This window comes from Lutjanus erythropterus, chromosome 5 (genome assembly GCF_056507025.1).
Source record: "Lutjanus erythropterus isolate fLutEry1 chromosome 5, fLutEry1.hap2, whole genome shotgun sequence".
In the NCBI taxonomy this organism is placed as follows: Eukaryota; Metazoa; Chordata; class Actinopteri; order Lutjaniformes; family Lutjanidae; genus Lutjanus; species Lutjanus erythropterus.
In genome coordinates, this window is record NC_139321.1 from 18,956,602 (window position 1) to 18,978,957 (window position 22,356).

Below are 22,356 nucleotides of genomic sequence, written 5' to 3' on the forward strand. Positions count from 1 at the left end.
TCTAGAAACTTGATTTAATGAGTTGATTGAACTCTATACAGCACATTCATTAAATTCATCATTTCAAGTCAAAAGACTTAGAAGTTAGAGGAACTTGTGTAGTAAGTTCTAAATTGTTCTGAAAAGAAATTTTAAGTTTAATTAAGTTAAACAAATGAAACTTGAAACTATATATATACCTTAAGTTACTGAAAAAAGAAGTCAGAAGTTAAATTGTTTCCTGAGTTACTGCATTTAGCTGCATTATTATTTTTTTTTTTTTGGTAAAGTAAGCCCACATGTTAGAACATTTTGCCCTGTTCACTATTGAATTTGTGTAACATCATGTAGACTTGGGTCCAAACTATGATTTAATGAAATGTGACACTGGTTGATTTTATGGTGTGCAGTTAATGTTGTGATACTGTTCTAGAATACAACAATAAACCACATTGCATTGAACAAATAATAGAATTTAATGCCCTTTACTTGATTCATGAGTTAATTAACTGACGCAATGGGCACAGGGTCCTAAAGTGACAAGCTTTTCATTACTATGCTTCACTGCTATCTTGTGGCCAATAAGAGGTACTACCAGACTTTTTCATTTTGCAGCACAATTAACTCGGAAAAGTAAGAGCCAGTGTACAATAAGTGGTTTTAGTACTTTAATGCAAACGTATAAACGTACAAATCCAGAAACAAGCATAACTCCTCAACTCTGATGGCGCAAGTATATAAAACTGAATTAAATAGTCAACAAAAACAGAAGGAAAACAAGGCAATACACCATACTTAAAAAAAAAATACATTTCTTCAGATTAAACGGCTCATATTTGTACAACAATGGGGAAGACAGGCTCACAACAAGGAGACAACCACCAAAATGGACGAGCACCAGTTTTCAAAATCAAGTGAATGACAAAAGCTTGATAATCAGTGTGTGACTTAGTAATACAATTCTGAACACTAAAACTTTAAATTACTTCTGGAGAAAACATTTTTAAAACTGGTGACCACTCTGTTTCCCAACAAAGTTAGGTAAAACTGTACTTTGTTCAAAAGTGCTATGTAAAATGGTTCTTTATCACAGATTTTTGTAAAAGAAGAATTCTTTCTGAGCATATATTCTAAACTGTAATGAGCTGCTCATTGTTGTTTATATTGCAAAACAATAAACATAAGAACAAAAAACATAACGTGATGACGATAGGACAATGTCACATTATTTTCCAAGTAACTGACATAAAATAATTACAATATACTTTAAATTTGGGTTCAACAAAGTTTTATCAACCCAAGGTTTGCATAGAAGAACACAGGAAAAATGAATCCAAAATCTGCAGGATGTTTACAGCTGTGCTGATCATAGTTTCAGTGAGTTGACCTCTATGATCTGCTGCAGGATGTGGTCTACATCAGTGGTCTCCAGACTGATGCCAGCCAGGTCCAGTTGGGGCAGGAGGGCAGTGAGAAGCACCACCACGTTGTTCCGGATGCCATGAAGACTCTCCTGCGCCAATCTGACAGGAGAACAGCTTCATTATCAAACCAATAAAACATTTCAGTCACGTTTTGATATTTGCTCATATTTAAAAAAACTGCTGAAATCTTAAGTTTTTTTTAAAGAATATTTAAAGTAGATGTGTTTCTCCTTCCAACCAGAAATTAGGGCTTTTCATTTATGCATGCATCTCTACCCTTGCCTTGCAAACGGTTGGCTCATTGGTTTGTTTACAACACACAGAGCTGACCGTAAACATGCAAGAGGATGTGTGTGATGGATGCAAACTGCAGTAAAAACCCCAATTGAGATGCATATTCTGAAAGCGCTGTATACACGTCTAAAGAACACTCCTAAACCTGTATATCGGCATATCCTACGTCTTAATCGGAAAATGTTATATTCAGAATGAAGCCTAATGCAGAATATTGAAATGGAATATGCTGTTTACATGACCTGTGTCAAATTCAGAATATTGCCATATTCTGAATGTTAGTGGAAAACTAGTGTGCATGTAAACATAGCGTCTGACCAGTAAACTCACTTAGATGTCAATCTGCATGAGCCACATACAAAAATGCAATGAAGTAGAAACCTGTTAAAAAGAGAGTTTTATTACATAAAGCCAGCACTGTCTGTCTAGAACACACACCTGCTGTCGTCACAGGCCTCGCTGTCACTGCCTCTCATCCTCCTCTGAGCGTCAGTTTTGTCTTTCCAGGGTCTGTACTGCTCGGGCTGCTCCTTCAGCCCACCTGCGGCCTTCTGACCCTGGACCACTGACCCCTGAAGTCCGGGAGCCTGAACCAGACAGCTGGATGAAGTCGAGCTCTGATGAAGACGAAGGACAGGAGAAGATTACTGAGGGTCTGTTGTTAAGATCTTCATTTAATATCAGTGATAAAACACTCTTTGTCACTTTGACATTTTTTTTTTTCGTTATGAATAGTGTAAGGACTGTTTTGGTTTCATTATCACTGTCAGGACTCTGATCCTTGTACAGCATGTGATGGATCAAGAATATAAAGCTTAGCTGAGCACTGGTTTTAATATACCAAACAGTGAAATCTGATCTTGTTGTTAGCTTCTCCATCTTCTCTCCATCTTCTCCATGCTATATAGAGCTATAGAGCAGCAATATGCCACAGGGTTTTAGTGGCAGTCATATATCTTATCACTTGCAATATATTTTAACATGTAATTTTAGCGTAATTTTCTTTCCAGTGTGATTTTTTTTTCAATTTACCTGTTGAGTAAAGTTGAAGAAAATAAATGCTTCAAACTCTAACATTAAAGGGGGGTATTATTCTTTCCCTTATCCTCTGTCATACAGTATTTTATGATCTGAATGCTAGATTACAACAGTGTTTTTTTCTTTTTTTTCTTTTCTTGTTGATTTCAGCTGATTGCAGATTTCTTTATTGGTCATCTGCTCCAGGCACATCATGCCCACAAAGTTCAGAGACGCCCTCATCCACCCACTTACTCTGTCTGTTCATACCAAAGTGATTCACAGTGGCTCCAACCAGGACTCTGATCTGGGTCTTACTTTATGGACATCATAGTTTGTGGTTTTCCCTCTGATATTCTCTGGCTGCTCCACTAATCACTAACTGCTGCTCACTGTAGCTGCCGTTAGCTAGTTAGCTCAGTTAGCCATGCAGTCAGCAGTCCTATTATCTGACACACTGCACTGCAATTTGAAATGTTTGGTAATAAACTCTGACCTCAGCCACATCCGTCTGGCAGCTGACCTCTCTGCTGGCTGCAGAAGCTGGTTTTTCAGTCATTGTGCCTCGAGTTGTCTTTGTGATTTCCAGACCTAGAAGCCTCCGAAGAGTCTGGGCCTCTTTTTCCAAACCAGCCAGCCTCTGCATGTTAGCTTCCCGGTCGCTCCCCTCTGGAGGCAGCGGTCTGGTCCGCGGCCCGTCTGTTCGACTCAGTGGAGGCACCACCACAGTCTGGGTGGAGGGGAGCGAGTGGGTCCAGGTGTGGTTGGTGAGGATTCGCTGTGCCGTGTCACCTGATTTCTCTATTTGACAGCTGCTGTCTTGCTTGGTCTTCTCTGAGGATTGGGTCTGGGGTTCATGTGCTTGTTTCTCAGGATTATTCTCTTCTGCCACATTTTGTGACTCGGGCTGTTGCTGCTCCCGAATACATGGTCTCTTTTTCACGCAGTAAAATAATGATCCTGATTTCCTTTTGAAGCTACAGAAAATAAAGACTAAAGTCAGTATTGTGTGGAAAATTAAACATCCTTGATACAGTTAATTCATAACACTGAGCATTACATTGTAGTTTGTTGTCAAAGTTGTTTTACCTGTTTTACCTTGCCATCAGACAGCCTTTTCTGACAGGAAAACATCATTACACAAGACAAATTTCGATTTCTCCAAACCAACCAAACTCCACAGGTGAAATAAGTAATTTTAGCGTGCAGAACACAGGAGCTGCTGGTCTACCGCTGCCTCAATCTGTTAGTTTGTGTTATTGTGTGGCTACGTGAATCCAAAATAACATTTTAAAACACTGAGGTCGCACAGTAACATAAATAAAGTAACAGATCAAGACAGCGGTAGACCAACGACTCATGTTCAGTGAGGTAAAATGATGATTTTGCCAACTGATTTTTTTTTCTTGGTGGGCCTTTGCAGGTGGCTAAAACACATTTTGCTGCTGACTCAGTCCATTGCACTTTATTAATTTATTGGTGTCTTTTTATTGGTGTTTGCCACATTGTCTCACACATTTGGCCTAGTGCTCTCTAAACGTTATATAACAGTTGATGAGGTAAGGTTTTGGGAGAGGCAGCAAGGACTTTGATCCTTTAAATTGTCTATAGAGGGAGGATCCTTCAACATTAGAGATTTGACGGTCAGCAGTCAAAAAGTAATGCATCCATCAAGACATTAAAAAACACACCCAGACAACTAATAACACAAAACACCAATAATCAACAAGCAAACACTGACACATCTATTTATAAAAGCAAACTGTTAGCAGCAATCTCTTGAATCTCAACAGTTGGAGTGTCTTGGAACATTTTCACAACTGTTTCAGCTCCCAACTGCAATTACCATATACTGATGACACAACTTTGTCATGGAGTTGCTGCAAGTTTTTCACTGGAAACTGAAATATATGAGATTACAATGACTAAAAGGGGAAGAAAAACAGTAAAATTGACAAAACTGAACATGCATGCAACATACTCCACCTTATTGTGTACGTGCTCTCCTCCTGTCTTTCCGTCGGCTTCGTGTTCGTGTCTTTCTCTGTGTCTCTCTCCTCGCCTTCGGGCCTGTGATCTTTTGTCGTATTTTCCACATCCACATGTGTCTTGTCTTTAATGACTGTTTCTCTTCCAACAAGCTTCTCTTGTGTGTCTGCATCATCATCTGTGTGTGTGTCTGCCAGATGCTCTGTGTGTGTCTGATCTTGTTCTTGTGTGTTTTCCTCCGTGTGGCATCGATCTTCTGAGCTGGTGTGCTGAGGTGTGTGTGTGGACTGGTCGATGGGCTGGCACGGCTCTGACGAACTGCGTGAGAGGATCTGATGTTTAGCTGCTTGGTCTTGAAACGAACACACCTGCAATGCAAACAACCACACATGCAGTGTTCACAATATATCCAGAAGTGATGCAGCAAAACAGTATTTTTTATCAAAGGAAAGTTGTCTTAAGTTTCTAATTTTTCACAAACCTCCAGGGATTTTTCTCGTTTTCTGCTTTTGGGCTGCTCTCTGTAGGAAAAAACGCAGAGATTAAAGAGTTGAGAGGTCAGATACTGAAAATATGAGGAGATTTACTCTAAGTAAGTAAATGTTTGTGTAGTTAACCCTAACCCTAACCCTAACCCTAACCCAACAAGAACGTCACACATTTTTGAAATTTTTACTGTGGAAGGTTGGCTAAAGTGATGCACAAGGAGAATTAAATGAAAAGCGCATGTAGAGTAAGAGTGGGTTTGTGAGCAGACCAAGATCAGCACTGTGTCAATCATCACAGTCTCCTCATTCATTTCAATGAGGCCACTGTGTTGACACAGTGGCACAAAGGGTAAAAAAACAACAACCCAAAAACAAGAAGGGCTATCAAGTACAGACAATTTGATCTAATTAAAATTTGCCAGTAACATTACATCACCTGGTAAGGCTTTAGCTGATCAAATATTTGCAGTACAGTGTTGGAAGTGTCTAAATCCTTAACGAGTAATGGGACATCGAGAAAAGACAAATTTTGCGCATTTTTGCAAGCACATAAATTATTTTAGGTTGAGAAATTATCATCAGCTTCTAAGTTAGTCAGTACTTTATTTCCTTGCACCCTAACTATCTACATCTATTTTGTCTTGAAATTACAGCTTCAGAATGATTTTGATGGTACACTGACTTCAGGAAAATGGTGCCTCTTCACCAACCTAAATGCCTGTTCTTGCACTATGCAACCTGGGGTGCCAGACAGACTCTCCTGTGCGTAACGGTTTACGGCACTACGTCACACACCACCAACAATGTTATGAACCTGGATCAAATGTTTTCAAGTTTTTCTTTTGATGACCTCTGGTTGTTCTGACTCTGTGAGTTTTTGATGGACAGATAGCTTTACTTGTTGCTAAAGTTACAGTTTGCTGCTGCTAACTGTAGCTGTCATTAGCTGGTTTGCTCAGTTAGCTGGGCAGCTAGCTGATTCTGCCTGGACTGAACTGGGCGCTCAGAGCACCCGGGTAGTTCTGGTGTTTACATAGCTGGTACATGAGCTTTGGACTGCAGGGAGGAATGCTGGCAGGAAGCGGCACTGGAATGGACATCCGTCCTCGACAACAGATTTGTAAGTGGGCTCAGCAGCCTCAATGGCTATCATGGCAGGAGGAGAGGAGACCAAAGAAGATGTTGATGGAGGAAGATAAGAAGAGTGAAGGAGAGAATGACCAAGCAAGAAGCAAGACACAAGAGAAAAACTTGGACTGGCTTTTAGTCGCTGGTGAGAGCTTTGCAAAATATAAGACTGTAAGACAGATGCCAAGCTATTTGCTGTCGGACTAGTAAGTAATATTAGCTGTCTTGTTATGTCTTGTGTTGTTGCATTTGGGTTATGTCTGGCTCTGTTAGCAAAGTTGAGACACTAGTTTTTGAAATAATAATTATAAATGCACATGTATAGCTATTCATATTTACAACAGCAGCGTTTAAGTGAATTGCTCTAAGAAACTCTGAGGGCCAAAATTGCAAGTTAGCCAGCTAATGAAATGATTCCAGCTAAGAAAAAGCCATTAACTTCCAACAAATGACAAAGTAGTTACAGTTAACAGTTCAATATTTAAATTGCTGTGTATTAATGAATAACATATTTTGAGGAACTGACTGATTTCTCATCAGTCAGTCCTTCTGTGTTGATCATTATCAGGCAGGGCAGGGTAGAGCAAAAGACTTTTCTCAACCTACACACACACAGTCACGTGAACAACCACCGGAAATAAGAGCATGAAACTGACAGATGGAGACCACAAAATGGCATGTGAATCTAACCACACACACACGCAGGAAGACAAGCAGCGTGAAACGTCTGTCCAGCATCAAATTCTCACACACATAAAGAGTTCGAGAAGTTGAGAGAAATGGGAATTTACTGCTTCTTGTGGTTCTTCTGGTAGCTGGGTGTTAACTGCTCCACACTGTCTTCTGTTTCCTCTGGGGAGGAGCAACTTCTGAAACACCAGAGACCAAGAGACCTTAGCAACTCAACTACTGTTAAAGTTAGGCTCAGGGCCTTCCTGTTACAGCGCCACCGTACAAACACACACACACACACAATCACACACACACACACACACACACACACACACACACACACACACACGCACACACACACACACACACACACACGCTAGTCTCCTTGGCTGGTTAAGGCACAAGTAGATATGTTCAGTCTTATGTGACAGCTTTAGGGGGAGGGTTTTTTATCTTACAAATCAATCAGAGATGTAATTATCTGAACATTTTAAGCCTTCACTATAAACAGCAAAGAGAGTACATGAAACAAAGAAGAGACAGTGAGTCTGTTGCTAACTTTGGTTGATGCAGGGCAGTATTTACCATGAGTTTTTTTTTTAAAGTAATGAAAAAGTAATACTGATTGTTAGAAATTTTATCTCAGTTAATCATAAATCAAGAAATCATTTCATCCATAATCAGTTTTGGGTAGTAATATTTTACTCAGTAATATATTACTGTAATATTACGACTTCTTCCAGTATTAAGAAGTGTAAGGGATTACAATTTCTAAATCAGTAATTATGTTACAGTTACAAATCAAAGTAACTCTCAGTTAGTGGGTTACTTTTTGATCTAGATAGGCTATCTTATGATAACATGTACATCTGCTGCTAGCCAAATTGCTAAACAAAGGCTGGAGGACGAGGGAAACATACTTTCCACAGGACAAGTAAGGGTATTCAGGACTACTGCAGTTTAGTCGTCATCAAGTACTACCGAAAAGTAGCCGAGTAGGTGAAACAGCAGAATCCTTGATTGGCTCTGAGAGTCTGTTTACAAATGAGCCATGATCTGATTGGACTAAACCTCCAACAAGCTTATCTGAGCTGGAGATGCTCTGCAGTAACAACATGACTGCTTTCATTAAGCATAACAGAATAAACTCTGTTAAAACCACATATAAACGACTGGTCTGCAATGACTCACAGTTTGACAAGTGGTTTTGATAGTTGACTATGTGACTATTAAGTGAAACCCCTCGTGGGAGTTGAACATGCACAAGCTTCTGCACTCATTCATGTAAACAGTATGTAAAAACTGCGCCTGTTACACAGGAAACTAAAGCAAAAAAGCAATAATTAGAAGGTCACACCTGTAACGTGAATTGGGGTTCTGGCTGCAGTTCCAGCTCTCAGGAACCACTTCGTAATGACCAGGGGGAACGCTTCGCCACTTCAGGCACTCTTCACACTGTAACCACATGGGAGACCTGTAAATACAGAAGTAGAGGTGTGAAAACTGTTAGTTAGAAAAGTAGAAGTCCATTTGCCCCACCAAAAAAAAAAAAAAAAAAAAATTCAGTTGTTTTTATTTGCTGTCAGTTTGTCGTGTACTTCAGGGGACAGATTGGTTCTCAGAAGCAGCTGAAGAGTGAGCACTTCCTGCTTTTTCTTCAGGGTAAGATCACTCCACTACATCAATTCATCCTGTCTGCTCTGTGAAGATGTCTGCTAACAGGTACGGGCAACTGCAGAGACGGACCCAGGGTGAGTCTGAAGGCCTGAATTTACTCACAAACTAACAAGACACAGACACAGACATGGACAGCTGCAGACACTACAGATGCACAGTAGTACGACTAAGGCAGCTGCCCGGAGGAAGAGAGGTGTTGCCGAATCAGGCTCCGAGGTAATTTTATCTTCTGCTTTCTGCTTAGAGGTGGTGAACATACAGCTCACTGCAACCTAACATGATATGGTCTCAGACTTTTGTTTGATACCTGGAGTTAGCAAAAAAATGTTAGTGTAGTTAGCACACATTAGCTTCAAGGGCGCCCCTTTGGGAGCATAATCCAGACATCGCTAAATTGACTTGTTTACAATATTATGTGAACATCACTGTTGTCCTGAGCGTCCTGCTGAACCCCGGTTCAAAAATATGGCAGCTCAGTAGCATGACATGATAGTCTATATCAGGGGTTCTTAAAGTTTTGATCACTAGAGGCCCTTTTCTTCCAAATGACCTCTGGTTCTTTTTGGAACCAGCCCATGTTTCTACCAGTTTTGACTGGAACCAGTGTAATCAAAAATGTCACCATTAGAGGGTGTTGCACAATGAACATGCTGACTTTGGTTCCAAGGAAAACTGTTTTTTGGAACTGGACCTGGAACAGGGCCACTTCTACATGGCGGTAAAGGCCAATAAGTGACAATTTAGAGAGCCAGCATATGACTGAGAGCGTTACAGGAAAACCCATCAACTTGTTGTAGGATCTTTGATTGGTCTCATAATCACGTTTAACATTTAATTCACGGAGGATTGAATTCACCTGTTTGCGGATCAGTCAGATCATCTCTAACCTGACAAACAGTTGTTAGGGGGGCACAGTTTGATAGAAGTTGGGTTGTGTATTAAACGTAGGACATTTAAAGTAAAAGTATTGACAGTGAATGATTAAAATATAATGGCTGCATTTCATGTCGCATTCAGGGGCTGCACTAAATGTTTCTGAGGGCCACCATTGGTTTGCGGGCCATACTCTACACACAAAAAAGGAACGATGGGTACAGCATTAATACTCTCTAGTTCAGCTCTCTTCAAGTTCTCTGCCTCAGCATTTTTACTCTGTCAAAACAGCAGCTCCAGAAGCAGCATCTCAATTCTCTGGTTTCAAGCTTTGAAAAAAAAAGAGACCTATTTCCACTTTCATTTAAACTGACAAATATCCAATATCCCTGAGAGAGTTATCAACTGACTTGCATCTACCTGTTTTTTCTTCTTTTCTTTTTTTTTTTTACTGTCATGATCCATAAAAGACTTCTGCGGCTGCAGAATTTAGACTTGAAAAATTTGATTTTAAGCACATTTCAAGTGTTTTAGAGCGAAGTTATGAAGACTCTTGTAGGTGAGAGGAAATATTTTCACAACTTGCACTACTACTATCAGAAGAAACACTGAGCACTCACTCGTCAAGCTCATCTTCATCTTCGTCTCTGTCCAGAGCCTGAAACTCTCGCTCTCTGGCCCTTTTCTCTGTCACCTCCCTCCAGTAGTCGTTAAGTTTTAGGCCCAAAGCACCAAGGGTGAGTCTTGGCAGAGGAAAAAATAAAATACGGTTAATTTATTAAAATATTTTTTTCTAATATGATAAACACAACAGCACAAGTAAGAGTACATCAGGCATGAATTTCATGACAGTTCGGTCTCACCGGTGTGTGTTTGTTTTGTGTGTATCTGTGTGGTGTACCTGTATTCTTTAGTGTATTCAAAGTCTTGCTTGTTGTGAGCAGGTTTGAGAAAGTTACACTCGATGATACCGATGACTCCGACTCCTGCCCTTTGACCTGAAGTCTGCAGGACATTGTGAAGTGAGATTTAGGTGGAGGCAGGCATAACACTGAATTTGGAAGTCAGCACTCTGCTCGTCATGCATAAGACATACAGTAAGAAATCCTTTCCCTTTACCTTCAGCTGGCAGCCCACTTTCTCGTAGGCTTTTATGAGTCGGTTCTTGTGGTACATCATGATGCCATAGTGGTCTTTGTTTTTCAGGCTCAGCCCAAACGTCACCTTCACCTTCTCTTTCTGACAGACATCAGTCAAGATTAACAGCACTGGACACTGGCAGGTTTCAGAATAACGTGTAAATTTTACAAGCTTAAGATATCAGTCGTGGACAGAAGCAAAGGCCAAAAAACTGCTACTAATTACAACTGACTTTTATTTTTATTATTATTACCATGGCATATAAATGATAGAATAAATATTTCCTGGAATTACTGAAAATACAAATTTTAATGAAAAGAGGCTGTTCAATCAGCCCAGAAATACTGTATATAAAATTAATTGGACTGGATATTGTTGAAAAATCTTGAACACTTTTGCCGATATGATACCTGAGTATCAGTGTCAAAACAACACCTATTTTTTTTGACAAATATATACATATTTTTCTGCAAAACATTTTTTCATTTCAGTAGCAGCTGCTAAGGCAAAGCTCCATGGCTGGCTGGTGATCTACAGCAAAAGTTTCAGCATATGTTCTGTTTTCTCCATAATGATAATTTCATCATTTCATAATGATAATCTATTATAAATTAGATAAATTATATATTATATATTGAATAAATGATCAGATTCTGATAAGTGATGAAATATACATCTCATGCTTGCCATTTAATCCAAAGATTTAAATCAGGAAGTGATGATTAAACAAGATTATCCGACCAAACATTTATGCCAGCTTTCCATACTGGACAGTGTTCAATACTGTGTGCAACAGACACATTTCAGTTGGAAACAACTGGATACTCAGTCCTAACAATGACCAATTCACAAGTGTTTCATCAGTGAAATGACTTACCACTCTAAATTACACAAATCTATTTATTAAAATTAACTGTTTCATCTAGGCAACGTAGATATAAAATGAAAACATTATTCCGCATTTGCAGGGGTTTTATTTTGCCTCAGGTTTGTTCGTCAGTACTAAAGGTTTTGATGGACACAAATTTATCATTGCCTGAGCCACTGTGTTTTTTGGTGCAACATGTTTGGTTGTGCCAAAACAAAGCAGTGGAAAGGAGCTGTGATGCCTGTTTTCATTTTCCCTTCTCAAACATCCCCTTAATTACCATATGTATTTTTGCCTCGTCACGCAACCACATTTCCAGTCTCCACCTGAGTATAGACACAAACACAGATACAGACAATGGCTTGACTTTATACTATCATCCACACACACAAACAAACATAAAGATAGCGTAAGGATACACTGAAGTGGGGTTTGTATACGTCGTGCTCAATATGTGTCAGGCTCTTCGACACCAGTTTAGCCAGATTCTTCTTCCCCCTCAGAATAACCTGAGTCCTCGGCTTCAGGTACAAGATACTGAGGTAGGCCTGAGACCAACAGAGAAACAGAGAAAAGTAAAATAAGTAGAGCATTTTTAATTTTTAATTTTGTGGTCTGACACAATCTGTTACGACTGTTGATTAATATTTTGATATATTAGCCTCATTTGAGCATTTAAGACTCACTGAGCAAACGACTACATCTAATTTTGAGTGTTATAATGACGTCAAAGTAGAAACGGGGCCCAAAAACCACTAACAATTTGAACATAGCCTTACAATGAAACTGGGGCAGTGTTACTACAAAACCACAGGTACATCTCAGGCAGTGAAGATGTACTGAAACTGGCACACACACACACAGCTACGCCCAGCTTCACACACACATTTCTATAGGACTAGAATTTGCTATGAACTGTCTGGGCTTACCCAGACCAAACCACAACCACTACATTTCTTGCCCTCAGTTCTGTTCTAACTCTCACCTTAACCATCCACCCAAGAATCACGCACAGTGGTGTCCAGGTGTCCAAACCAAAATCTTGAATTTCTTAAGATAAATAAACCAATTAAAATCCGCACATTACTAAAACAGTGGCAATTTTTAGTGGATTAAAGGCTCACATTTTGGAGATTCATTGTTTTTATAAGGAAGGAAACATGTATTTTAATGAACGTTTTCAGCTGCATTACATGTACGAACAACGCTACATTACATTAGCTATGATGGAGTGAGCCAACCTCCTCACTGAACAACCTGCGCATCTCCATCTGCTGATACAATTGAAAGCTCCAGAACAGCAACTAAATGGACGTTGTGTAATTAACAGCTGTTTCAAAGGTCATAAATTAACTTGCAATCCCAACTTTTAGGCCAACCTGGATGAAAAGAGGCCAACCTGGAGAAATGAACATCTACAATTCTACAAAAAACAGGGCAAACTCCATCTGCTGATGAAGAGCCTGTGATAGGATCGAAAGCTCCAGAACAGCTACTGAATGGACCTTGTGATATGCTGTTGGCGTGATCTGACAACTACTAACTGATTCTCAAACTATGCTATGCATCTAGTGATACACTGAGGAATCTCCTCTAAAATTTAAAAAAATAATTTAAAAACTTATTAAATACAACTAAATTTCAAGTGAAATTATTTAAACTCACTGAAATATAATTTAAAATAAGTTTTGTCTTTCCTGTAATATTTTAGTTTCAGTATCAGCCTGACATGTGCTTACTGCACGCATGTGTCATCCATGATTACTCACAAGCTAAACTGTGATGGCGAAACGCTAAGCAGAGACAAAATGAGGAGACTGAACATCAATGCGCGCGTGTGAGGGTCTGCCACCTGTGGTGTCAGTTCTAGTGCTAGCTGTTTGCACATTGTGGTTGTGGTTGACAACAGTCAGCAACAAATTATTAAAGATGGCAGAAGTACATACGTTCCACGCCCAAGTTAGAGTACAGATACCTGTGTAAAAAAGACTGGTGAAGTGGAAGTACTGATTAAACTTCTTTACACAAATAAGCGTGAAAACGTGAAGGCTTGGAAGTGTACTAACCCTTTCCACCAGCTGTTTCTGTGCAAAGCTAACAGAATCTCATCCTTCTCTCTAGTTTGTCTCTCTTGTCTGTTTAATCTTGGTACATATTTTACACCATTTTTAAGGTTCTTACGTCTTTTGCGTCATTTTTTGATGTAGCTTTTCTTTTTTTTGTCTTTTATGACTTGTTGCATCTTTTTATGTCTTTTTCGTATTGTTGTCATTTATGTGTTTTTTCCTGTTGTTACGTCTTTCTTGTCTTGTTATGTCTTTTGTGTTAGTTTTTACTTGTTATATCTTATATCGTGCATTTTTTTTGTCTTGTTAGGTTTTTTTCATCTTGTTATGTCTTTATTTCCTTTTGTTGTCTTGCTACATTTGACATTTTCTTGTTACGTGGTTTTGTTTTTTTTTCACAGATAGATACACAGAAATGGTCTTTTGTTTGTGCTATAGTCCCATCTATTTAGGCTGAAATTGGTCTTGAAGTTGGGAAGGCGGTGCACAATGACGTAAAATAAAAATAATCAGTAATTCTACTAAAATGCTTTAAAACTAAAATAACAAATCTGTTTTAAAAATGTAAGAAGCAGCAAGTACAGATATTTGTGTTAAAATGTCAGGAGTAAGTATTTGTAGTTGAACTACTTGTAAATGATCTTATTAGTACACCTGCCTCCTGCGTGAACTGTCCCGAGCTGAATAAGGTCGGCCTACACTTCTGTATTTTAACGTGAGACATTAAAGGTGGTGCCTGGACAGCTTAATATTTTCTGGTGGTACAGAGTGTAAAAAGTTTGAGAAACACTGATTTACTGGATGGGAAGGAAATTAATTTACAAAACAGGGAGAGGGTGCTGTTTTGTCAGTGGAACCAGAGCTAAAGGTGTCAAGAGTTTCTTGCAGCAGCAGGTGGAAGGTCCTCATATTCTGCTCGGTGAAGAAAGAGAAAATAAATGCAGGCACAGCAGGAATGTCAGGTGAGAAAGGACAACCTCTCTGCATGAAGGGAACCAGGAGGTTTACAGCCGAGCGCACAGGTAACACGCTTTTTCTCCACTCACCCTGAGACTGTAGTGCATTTCTGGAATGTTCTGTTCGGCTCTCAGGGATCCACTGTTCCTCAGACCCTTCTTCAGCTCCTCAATCTGAATCGAGGGCAATCGGAAGTCACTCACATCGGTCTCAAAGTCCATCTCTGGCTTACCATCTTTGGCCCTTCAGGATACCATCACAGGGAGCAGTTATTAAAACAGGTCATGACACACTATCTCACTGCTCTCAGACACAGACAGCAAAAATAAGATATAGCAGATCTTCCAGTTCAAAGGTTATAGAAACGGCTTCTGAATGTACTTTGCATTTGATGATGGTGAGCAAAGTGGAGAGCCGTTTCCAGCGTAAAGAGGAAGTGAAACAGAAGAAAGTCTGACAGACACCTGAACCGTTTCTCTTAGCAGAGATTAGAGTCCAGAGGTGTTTGTATATGAACGCCAGGAGGAAAAGAGACTTCACATCTCTCTTTCTAATATTTCTCTGCTCTTCATATGACGATGATATGAGGGTTAGTTTTTGAACATGTGTTGTTTTGCATGGATTTGTCTAAATGCATGCTTAAACAAATACATGTGTGTGTGTGTTCATCCTTATTTGCCTCTCTGTGTTTGAGTCTGCGTTTGCATACTCATCAGTCTCACATGCTGTACCTTGAACCCAACTTCAATACATGCAGCTACAAATTCAACCCAAAGATGTTTGTGTGAACTCAAACTAAAGAGATAATAATAATTCAGACTGGGAATCTAATGTCAGTCCAGGCCAATGTCCATATTCAGCCCATTCACAACAGACAATGTATATTCAGGCAAATTTAACATTTGTGTATATACTTTTTGTTCACTTTTGTAGTGCTTGTTTTGCACCTGGCATCTCCTCTGAGCTCTGACCGGATTTGCGTTTATAATCCTGGAGCTTCAGGAACTGACAGAACATTGTGGTGATGTGTATCTAGGTGCCTGAGGTTAAAAGCAGGCAGTGGGTTGACTACAGGTCTACAGTTGTTTTGTGTTGTTTTCTCTTTAATCTACACATTTAATTTAGCATTTTTAATACTGGCCAATCAGCTGGCTAGACCCCCAGCCCTCCCAATGGCCAATCCGCCACTGCCAACATTTTGGGAGACGTGTATTGGCTGAAACACACTTAGCCTGGCTCTGTATAGAGGTAACAAAATCTGCCTACCAGTTGTTTACTACCTACAAAACCAAAAAAATCACACTTTGTGAGACAAACCATTTCAGAAATTAAGCTGTAAAGGTGCTAGGAGCTTTTTTTTTTTAAACTTTGGTAAAGTCAGACCAAAAATGACGCCAACCCAGAAGTGCCAAAAACTGCAGCTCCTTGAATGGCCACTTGAGGCTGGCTAGTCAATCGAGCGATTCGATCCCTGTAGATCATAATAAAATGCCCATTTTTACAGCAGAATAAATATGTTCACAATAAGTATGTTTACAGCCCTGTACAAAAATACTTTTGGTCTCCATAGATACATTCCCCATAATTAAGGCCCGCTTTTAGTAACAGGTGGGTAGTTGCTAGGTAGCCGTTTCATTCGGCCACCTCAGCTTCACTCACGCGCCACCTCTTTACTCAGTTTGAGTCAGGTGCTACCAAGAAGGGACAACCAGAATCACAACACGGAAAAGCTTCACAATGAGTCACCAGAAACCTGGGTTACATCACAGAGACTTTGTCGACTGTTCAAGCTAGCTGTTCTCAGTCTTTATGTTAAACTAGCTAAAAGTCTACTGTCATATTTAATGGTCAGATAAAAGAAAAGCATCAATCTTATCATCTAACTCTCTACAAAAAAAAAAAAAAACTTATACGTGTATATCACAGTTTTAAACCATTTTAAAACTGAATTTTGAATTTCTAACTTGCAGGTGAAAAAATTAATTTGCAAAACTATGATTCTGACCTGCGGATGTTCCAGATTAATATCTTGGTGCCTTTTTTGGAGGGAATGGAGTCAAAGTGTGTGTGGATCTGCTCCTGCGAGGTGATGATGGAGTTTTGGAGGATGGCTGCCAGGCTGGCCTCTGAGTCCTCAGTCGTCACCAGAGACCGTAACACTGAGTTAAGGTCCAGAGATCAAAGAGTTTCTGACATGATCTTTAACAACCTGCGTGAAGAAACAGTTTTACTTTACTTTGAATATTTATTTACTGTTCTCACAGCCTTCAGCTCAGTCTGCCAATTTGCATTTACACTGTCTCAGTCTTGATGGTTCACATTAATTACACAAAGAAATCACAAAGTTACGCTGAAGCTCATGTTAATTTTTCCTTCCCATGCCCTGTTATTTCCCGAAGGATATTGGTTTGTTGGTTGAAGGGGACAATGGGGACAATGACAGCCTGGGCCTTGATGTTTTCCAGGTAGGTCTGAGACAGCATTCCCACAGTCTGACAGCCGCCATTCTTGGTGAAGATGAGCGCATCGCGGCCCAGACGCATGGAGCCAGACTTGAAACCGTTGCCGTACACGCCGATGGCCTGCTGACTGGCTTTACCTGGCCCCTTCTCTGTGAAACCAAAGCTGGATATATGGGTGAGGGGGGGAGAGTGAGGAAATAAGATGTCAGATGTCAGAAATGTCAGATAAAAAGTGAAAATGGCTTGTTTGACTAACGAACAGTCCAAAACCAAAGGATATTTATTACAGTGATACAGAACAGAGGAAAGCAGCAAGTCCACACATAAGTTCACATAAGTAAATGTGTTCTTTATTAATATGTCACCTTCATGAGGATTATATGTGTCCCTTACCTGAGCATCTTGTGCAGCTTGTTGGGGGTCATGCCGCTGCCATTATCAGTGAAAGTTAGACAGAGGTGTCCGGCTTCCTCGACTACATCTATCCAGATCTGTTTAGCGGATACACCAGGATCTGATGCATTGTCTACAAAATGAGACATGAAAACATACTATTATTAAAACATAATAGCATTTTCTGCCATATTCTGCCAATAAATCTCCAAATTACAATCCTTTAACGCTTCATTATAAACTGCAGATTCTGGGACTGGCTGATATGGACAAATATCACAATAATACCTCAATATCGATATTTATTGATATTGCAACTAGGGAACTAGTTCCAGTGGAGAACTAGTACCAAATTGTCTAATCCATCTGATTAATTAATTAATCCATATATGCCTCAGATCTTATCCATTCCTTTTATCAATGCTGACATGTTTTTCAGACAGTTGCGCAGGTAGTCGTGGTGGGAAGGAAGTTCCTAGTATGGTTTAATTTCACAAAGAAAGATGACAACAGTGTTAGTTGTAAAGGGTGGAAACACTGGCAATATGCTGAAACATCTTTATACCCAGCTTGGGCTTAAATTCCAGGAATGTGTTGTATTTGATCCATACAACTCGTACATTCCAGAGGGTAAATATTCCACGTTATAAAAATGACAGCACCACGCAGGCAGGCATAGCAGATTTTTTCTTAAATGAAAATAAAAGCTGTGAAATGACATCTGTGTGGACCTACTTTTTTTTCCCATACAGAAAATTGATCAAGTATCAGTTATGACACTAGTATCAATAATGCCCATCCTTAATTACAACAATTTTGGAGGGATAACTTTTGGTGGGTCCATAAAATATTAACACAACAAGACTTTTTTGATGAATAATCATCAGTAATGTGGATATAATGACTAAATGGATAAAGACAAATAAAAGAACAATGTCAACAGTCTGGTAAGTTCGGAAATTTAAATTGTTTTCCACTAAGGCAGCAAAATAAGCCAGAAAAAGAAAACGCACATGCCGTATCATGATTTGACAACATCCAAAATCTGATACTTTGCCTCACAGTATCGATATATCAATATATTGCCCAGCACTAGTAGATGCTAATTTTGGTTTTCATCACTAATCTGTACCATCTGTTTTTATACTTTGCTGCGGCTGTAACCCTTCACTTCCCCTTGGTTTATCTTATGCTTACCTCATCTCTTTGACACCTCTCTCACACATACACTGATAAAAACGTGATGTGATAAAAGCACCTCAGTGGCTGAATGTTATTAAGTACATTTACTCGAGTACTGCACTTATGCACAAATCCAAGGAACTTGTACTTCACTTGAGTATTTCCATTTTATGCAACTTCATACTTCTACTCCACTACATCTCAGGGTTAAATATTGTTAATCTACAACATTTGTCAGACAGCTTTAGTTACTAGTTACTTTTCTGAAGTAACTGAAGAATGAGGTGCTCCTTTATGGTTTGAGAAAATCCTCTTTCTTCATAAGCAAAGTAAACTATTTAAAACCTCTCTTGGATTAACATTGTCACAGAGGCTGTTTTTCTGACACAATGAAAAGTTGATTTTTCAAAGATACGTTGTTCTTACGGGACAGCAAAGCTACAAACATATGATGATCTTATAGATTATGATGCATTTCTGCAGATTAAACGACCCAACTGTATATAAAATAGTCTGCTGGAACCCCCTATATAGTCTATATGAAACCCAGCAACGTTGTTTCCTGTTAAATTTTATGATTAAAATGTCATCTATAGGCTTATCAGAAGAAATTAAGCATTGTTGCTAGAGTTACATGTTGGGCAACATGAATAATTGGCATAATGAGCTAATGAATTGCCTTGCATTGAAAATGGTGGTGACGTTTCTTGTTAGCGTAGAAAATTTATGTAAGAGTCTAGGCCATGTTTGTGATATCCGGGAATATAAAAGCAAGATTTTATTAACAATCCTCCCTCTTCCTCTCTTCTCCCACTGGCATCACCTGCTACCTGGTCAGTGGTTCTCAAATAGTGGTCCAGGGACCTCTAAGGGGTCCACAGCACTCTCCATATAATTTTCTTTATATTTCTGGACATCACAAACATGGACTTAGACTCTTGACTCATCTTTCTAAGTAAGCAATAAGCAAAATCATAGCCAGTCCCAATGCAAGGCAGTTCATGATTATGATAACTGCCCAACTTGTTTTTTTGTTTTTTTTTTGTGACCAAGCTTAATTTCATCCACTAGGCCTACAGATGACATTTCAATCTTAAAAGTTCATAGGAAACAACATTAAAGAGCTCAAGAAATTTCCAGCAGAGATATGAGACTTAAGTTTAAGTTAGTTAATTAGGATTTGCTCCTGTAATATAAAAAAATCTTCCTATCTTAATTTAAAGGTGCTACTGATAAAAATGATAACATTCAGCCACTAGAGGTCACACTCCCAGCCATTCCATTTCAGTGGTTACCAGTTTGCTGTAGTGGTTGCCCAGGAACTCGACATCACATCTCACAGACATGCTGCGTCCAAAATTCACTAAACTAAAACAGTATGTCATATTGTAAGCTGATTCTGCAGTACGTCTGAAACCTTAGTATGAAACTATTAGTAGGTAAAGTGCATTTTCAAGGAAATATTACAGAATGCAAAACACTGGTCACTATGCAGGCATGAAAATCCGATAATGCAATGCCGCATTGTTGCAGCACAACAACGAGATAACAGAAGACGGAAGGCAGCAACCAGTGCAGCTCTGGTGTAACATCAGTTGTGCTTCAATTTAAGCTGAGGTGTAATACATTTTCAAATTAGTTCACTGTAGGCATGGGGCAACATAAGGAGACTTTCAGGAGGTGACATAATGCTGCTGAGCAGCTGGTCCAAAAAGATACATACTACTTTTTATTTACACAGGTACAATGAGCAATACACTTTGGATATGTAGTGCATTATGCTTTTTTTTTTTTTTTTTTAATGATTAGTTCACAATTAAAAAAAAAACGTTTTCACCACACCTGTCTAACAGATTTGTTGGCGTATTATATTCATAATTATTTTCTTATTTATTATTTGTCTATATACAAATGTTTACGGTTATGGCCCCAGGATACTTGTTCCACCGCTGGAGTGCATCTGCATGAACACTCCCACCGCTGTACCTGCTAAAAACTCAGCAGCCAACAGACGGTCTGCACGTCTGCACCAATGACAGAGCTCCACTCCGTACCGTGCGAAAGGCAATGTTGACAGCGCAGAAACAGACGCGCTGCATCACGTGCGGGCTAAAAATTATCGAGTGAGAATATGTCGTTTTTAACCGGACTCTTCCTTATCCCTTTTTAACAGTCTGAGGCCTATGTGACAAAAAGCTACGGTTCATAGTCCTCATAAAATGATACAAAACTATAAATCTTTGACGCTGTTTACAAGTTATTAGAATTAACGACGTTAAGTAGAATAAACTCACTTATTATTAATTTAAAGCATTCTTATTACAGTGGCGCTGCGCTCTCAACAGACATGAATAACCGCGTAACGTCAGCCGTAATAAAATCGTTGGGTGTGTGAAAGAGGAAGTCCATTCGGTCCATTTTAGCACAACACAAACGTCTGTTCAGCTCACAGTCCACTTTGTCTGCTTTGACAGCGGAAGAGTGCACGACGTGAAAACCACGAAAAGTTGCACGAGCAGAGAGCTCACCGCGGCAGCAGCAGGTGCACAGACAGGACAGCACAAAAAAAAAAAAAAAAAAAAAAAGTTTCAACAACACCGTGACCTACCTATTAACTCTGCCACCGCGCTGAAGGGCCAGGTATGACTGGTTGAGTTACTGTTCAGGAAGGAAGGACTCATCTGGAAAAGACAAAATAAAAAAAAAGAAAGAAATAAGTCTCACTTGTCAGCTGTCTTTCTTCTGTCCCCTGCAGCGACGGGCATTTTGCAAATAAATATTACACAGGACACACGTGCGATGTGGAGAAAAAAAAGTGAAATACGTACGGAACTCAGACGAATGCCATGCTCGCTTAACCTCGCCATGTTTTGCGACTAAGTATTTTGCCTCTTGTGGTGTGTTTTCTGCGCGCAGGCACGTACAGAGAGACATGCAATGGGCGTTGCAGCGTCCCCCTGACTGCTCTATAAGAGGAAGTCAGATGAAGCACAAGAAGCATTCACAGGCTGAAGGTAACACACAGGCTAGAGGATGATGAAAGCATTTTTTTTCTTTTTCTTTTTTCGTGATTGATATTTTTCAACCACACTCCTTATTTTTTAAACGAAATATCTGTAGGAAGATGCAGTCATACAATCAAAAGACAGTCTCTAAAGTGCTGTGTGGCAAAGAGATGAAGTGCAGAGAGTTCAGTCTTCCTTGCATAGAGATAGGGGAGACAGGGGGGGTTGGTAGCAAAGGGCAGTTGTAACACACTCAACCCCCCCAGTCAGAAACAAGATAGAGTGATGATGTCCTCTCTGCACAGGCTCAGTAGGATTCACTCTGCCTGTGGAAGAGGAGTGGGATCATTTAACCTCGCTAAAAGGAAAATTGATTTTGAAGTATGAAAGTTACTTTTTGGATGTTTTTTTTTCTACTGGGTAAAGTTCAGATGACTGTGACTTAAAAATTTCAGCTTGACACGAACAAACTGCTGCTACAAGTTTTTTATCATGTCTGCAGGATCGAGTTACAGCTGCACCTGAGCTACGTGATCGAATGTAAGCACCATGTTTGTCTGTGTTGACATACTTTTCTGTTAGAACGTGAACAGATTTCACTAAATTTGAAGTGGAAGGACAAGTCAGCATTTCAGAATATTTTTGGAAATCAGGAATTTCATGTCCTCTGAGCTAAAGAGGAGGAGGACTATCCCAGCACTGACTTTAAAGGTCAGCATCATATGGCATATGGCCATGGCAT

The 22,356-nt window shown here is 39.5% G+C and overlaps 1 protein-coding gene across 1 annotated transcript; it reads right to left on the minus strand.

Annotated features, from left to right (window-relative positions):
- Positions 1 to 634: 634 nt before the first annotated feature.
- Positions 635 to 21,576, minus strand: LOC146326715 (MORC family CW-type zinc finger protein 3). Its single transcript, XM_084719037.1, has 17 exons — positions 21,438 to 21,576; positions 21,218 to 21,290; positions 17,428 to 17,560; positions 16,977 to 17,197; positions 16,578 to 16,725; positions 14,662 to 14,815; positions 11,969 to 12,097; positions 10,661 to 10,780; positions 10,443 to 10,546; positions 10,162 to 10,284; positions 8,349 to 8,465; positions 7,111 to 7,188; positions 5,185 to 5,224; positions 4,701 to 5,071; positions 3,211 to 3,691; positions 2,136 to 2,314; positions 635 to 1,502 (listed from the first exon to the last, which is right to left on the minus strand). Exons 1-17 carry the CDS (start codon positions 21,474 to 21,476, stop codon positions 1,346 to 1,348), a joined length of 2,667 nt encoding a protein of 888 aa, XP_084575163.1. The 5' UTR covers positions 21,477 to 21,576; the 3' UTR covers positions 635 to 1,345.
- Between the last annotated feature and the right edge of the window lie 780 nt (positions 21,577 to 22,356).

Coding starts and splice junctions, on each gene's coding strand:
- LOC146326715 (XM_084719037.1), bottom strand. CDS start 21,476: ATGGCGAGGTTAAGCGAGCATGGCATTCGTCTGAGTTCC. Junction 17,561..21,217: donor CGCGGTGGCAGAGTTAATAG/GTAGGTCACGGT, acceptor CTCATTTTGTAG/ACAATGCATCAGATCCTGGT. Junction 10,547..10,660: donor AAGTGGGCTGCCAGCTGAAG/GTAAAGGGAAAG, acceptor AATGTCCTGCAG/ACTTCAGGTCAAAGGGCAGG.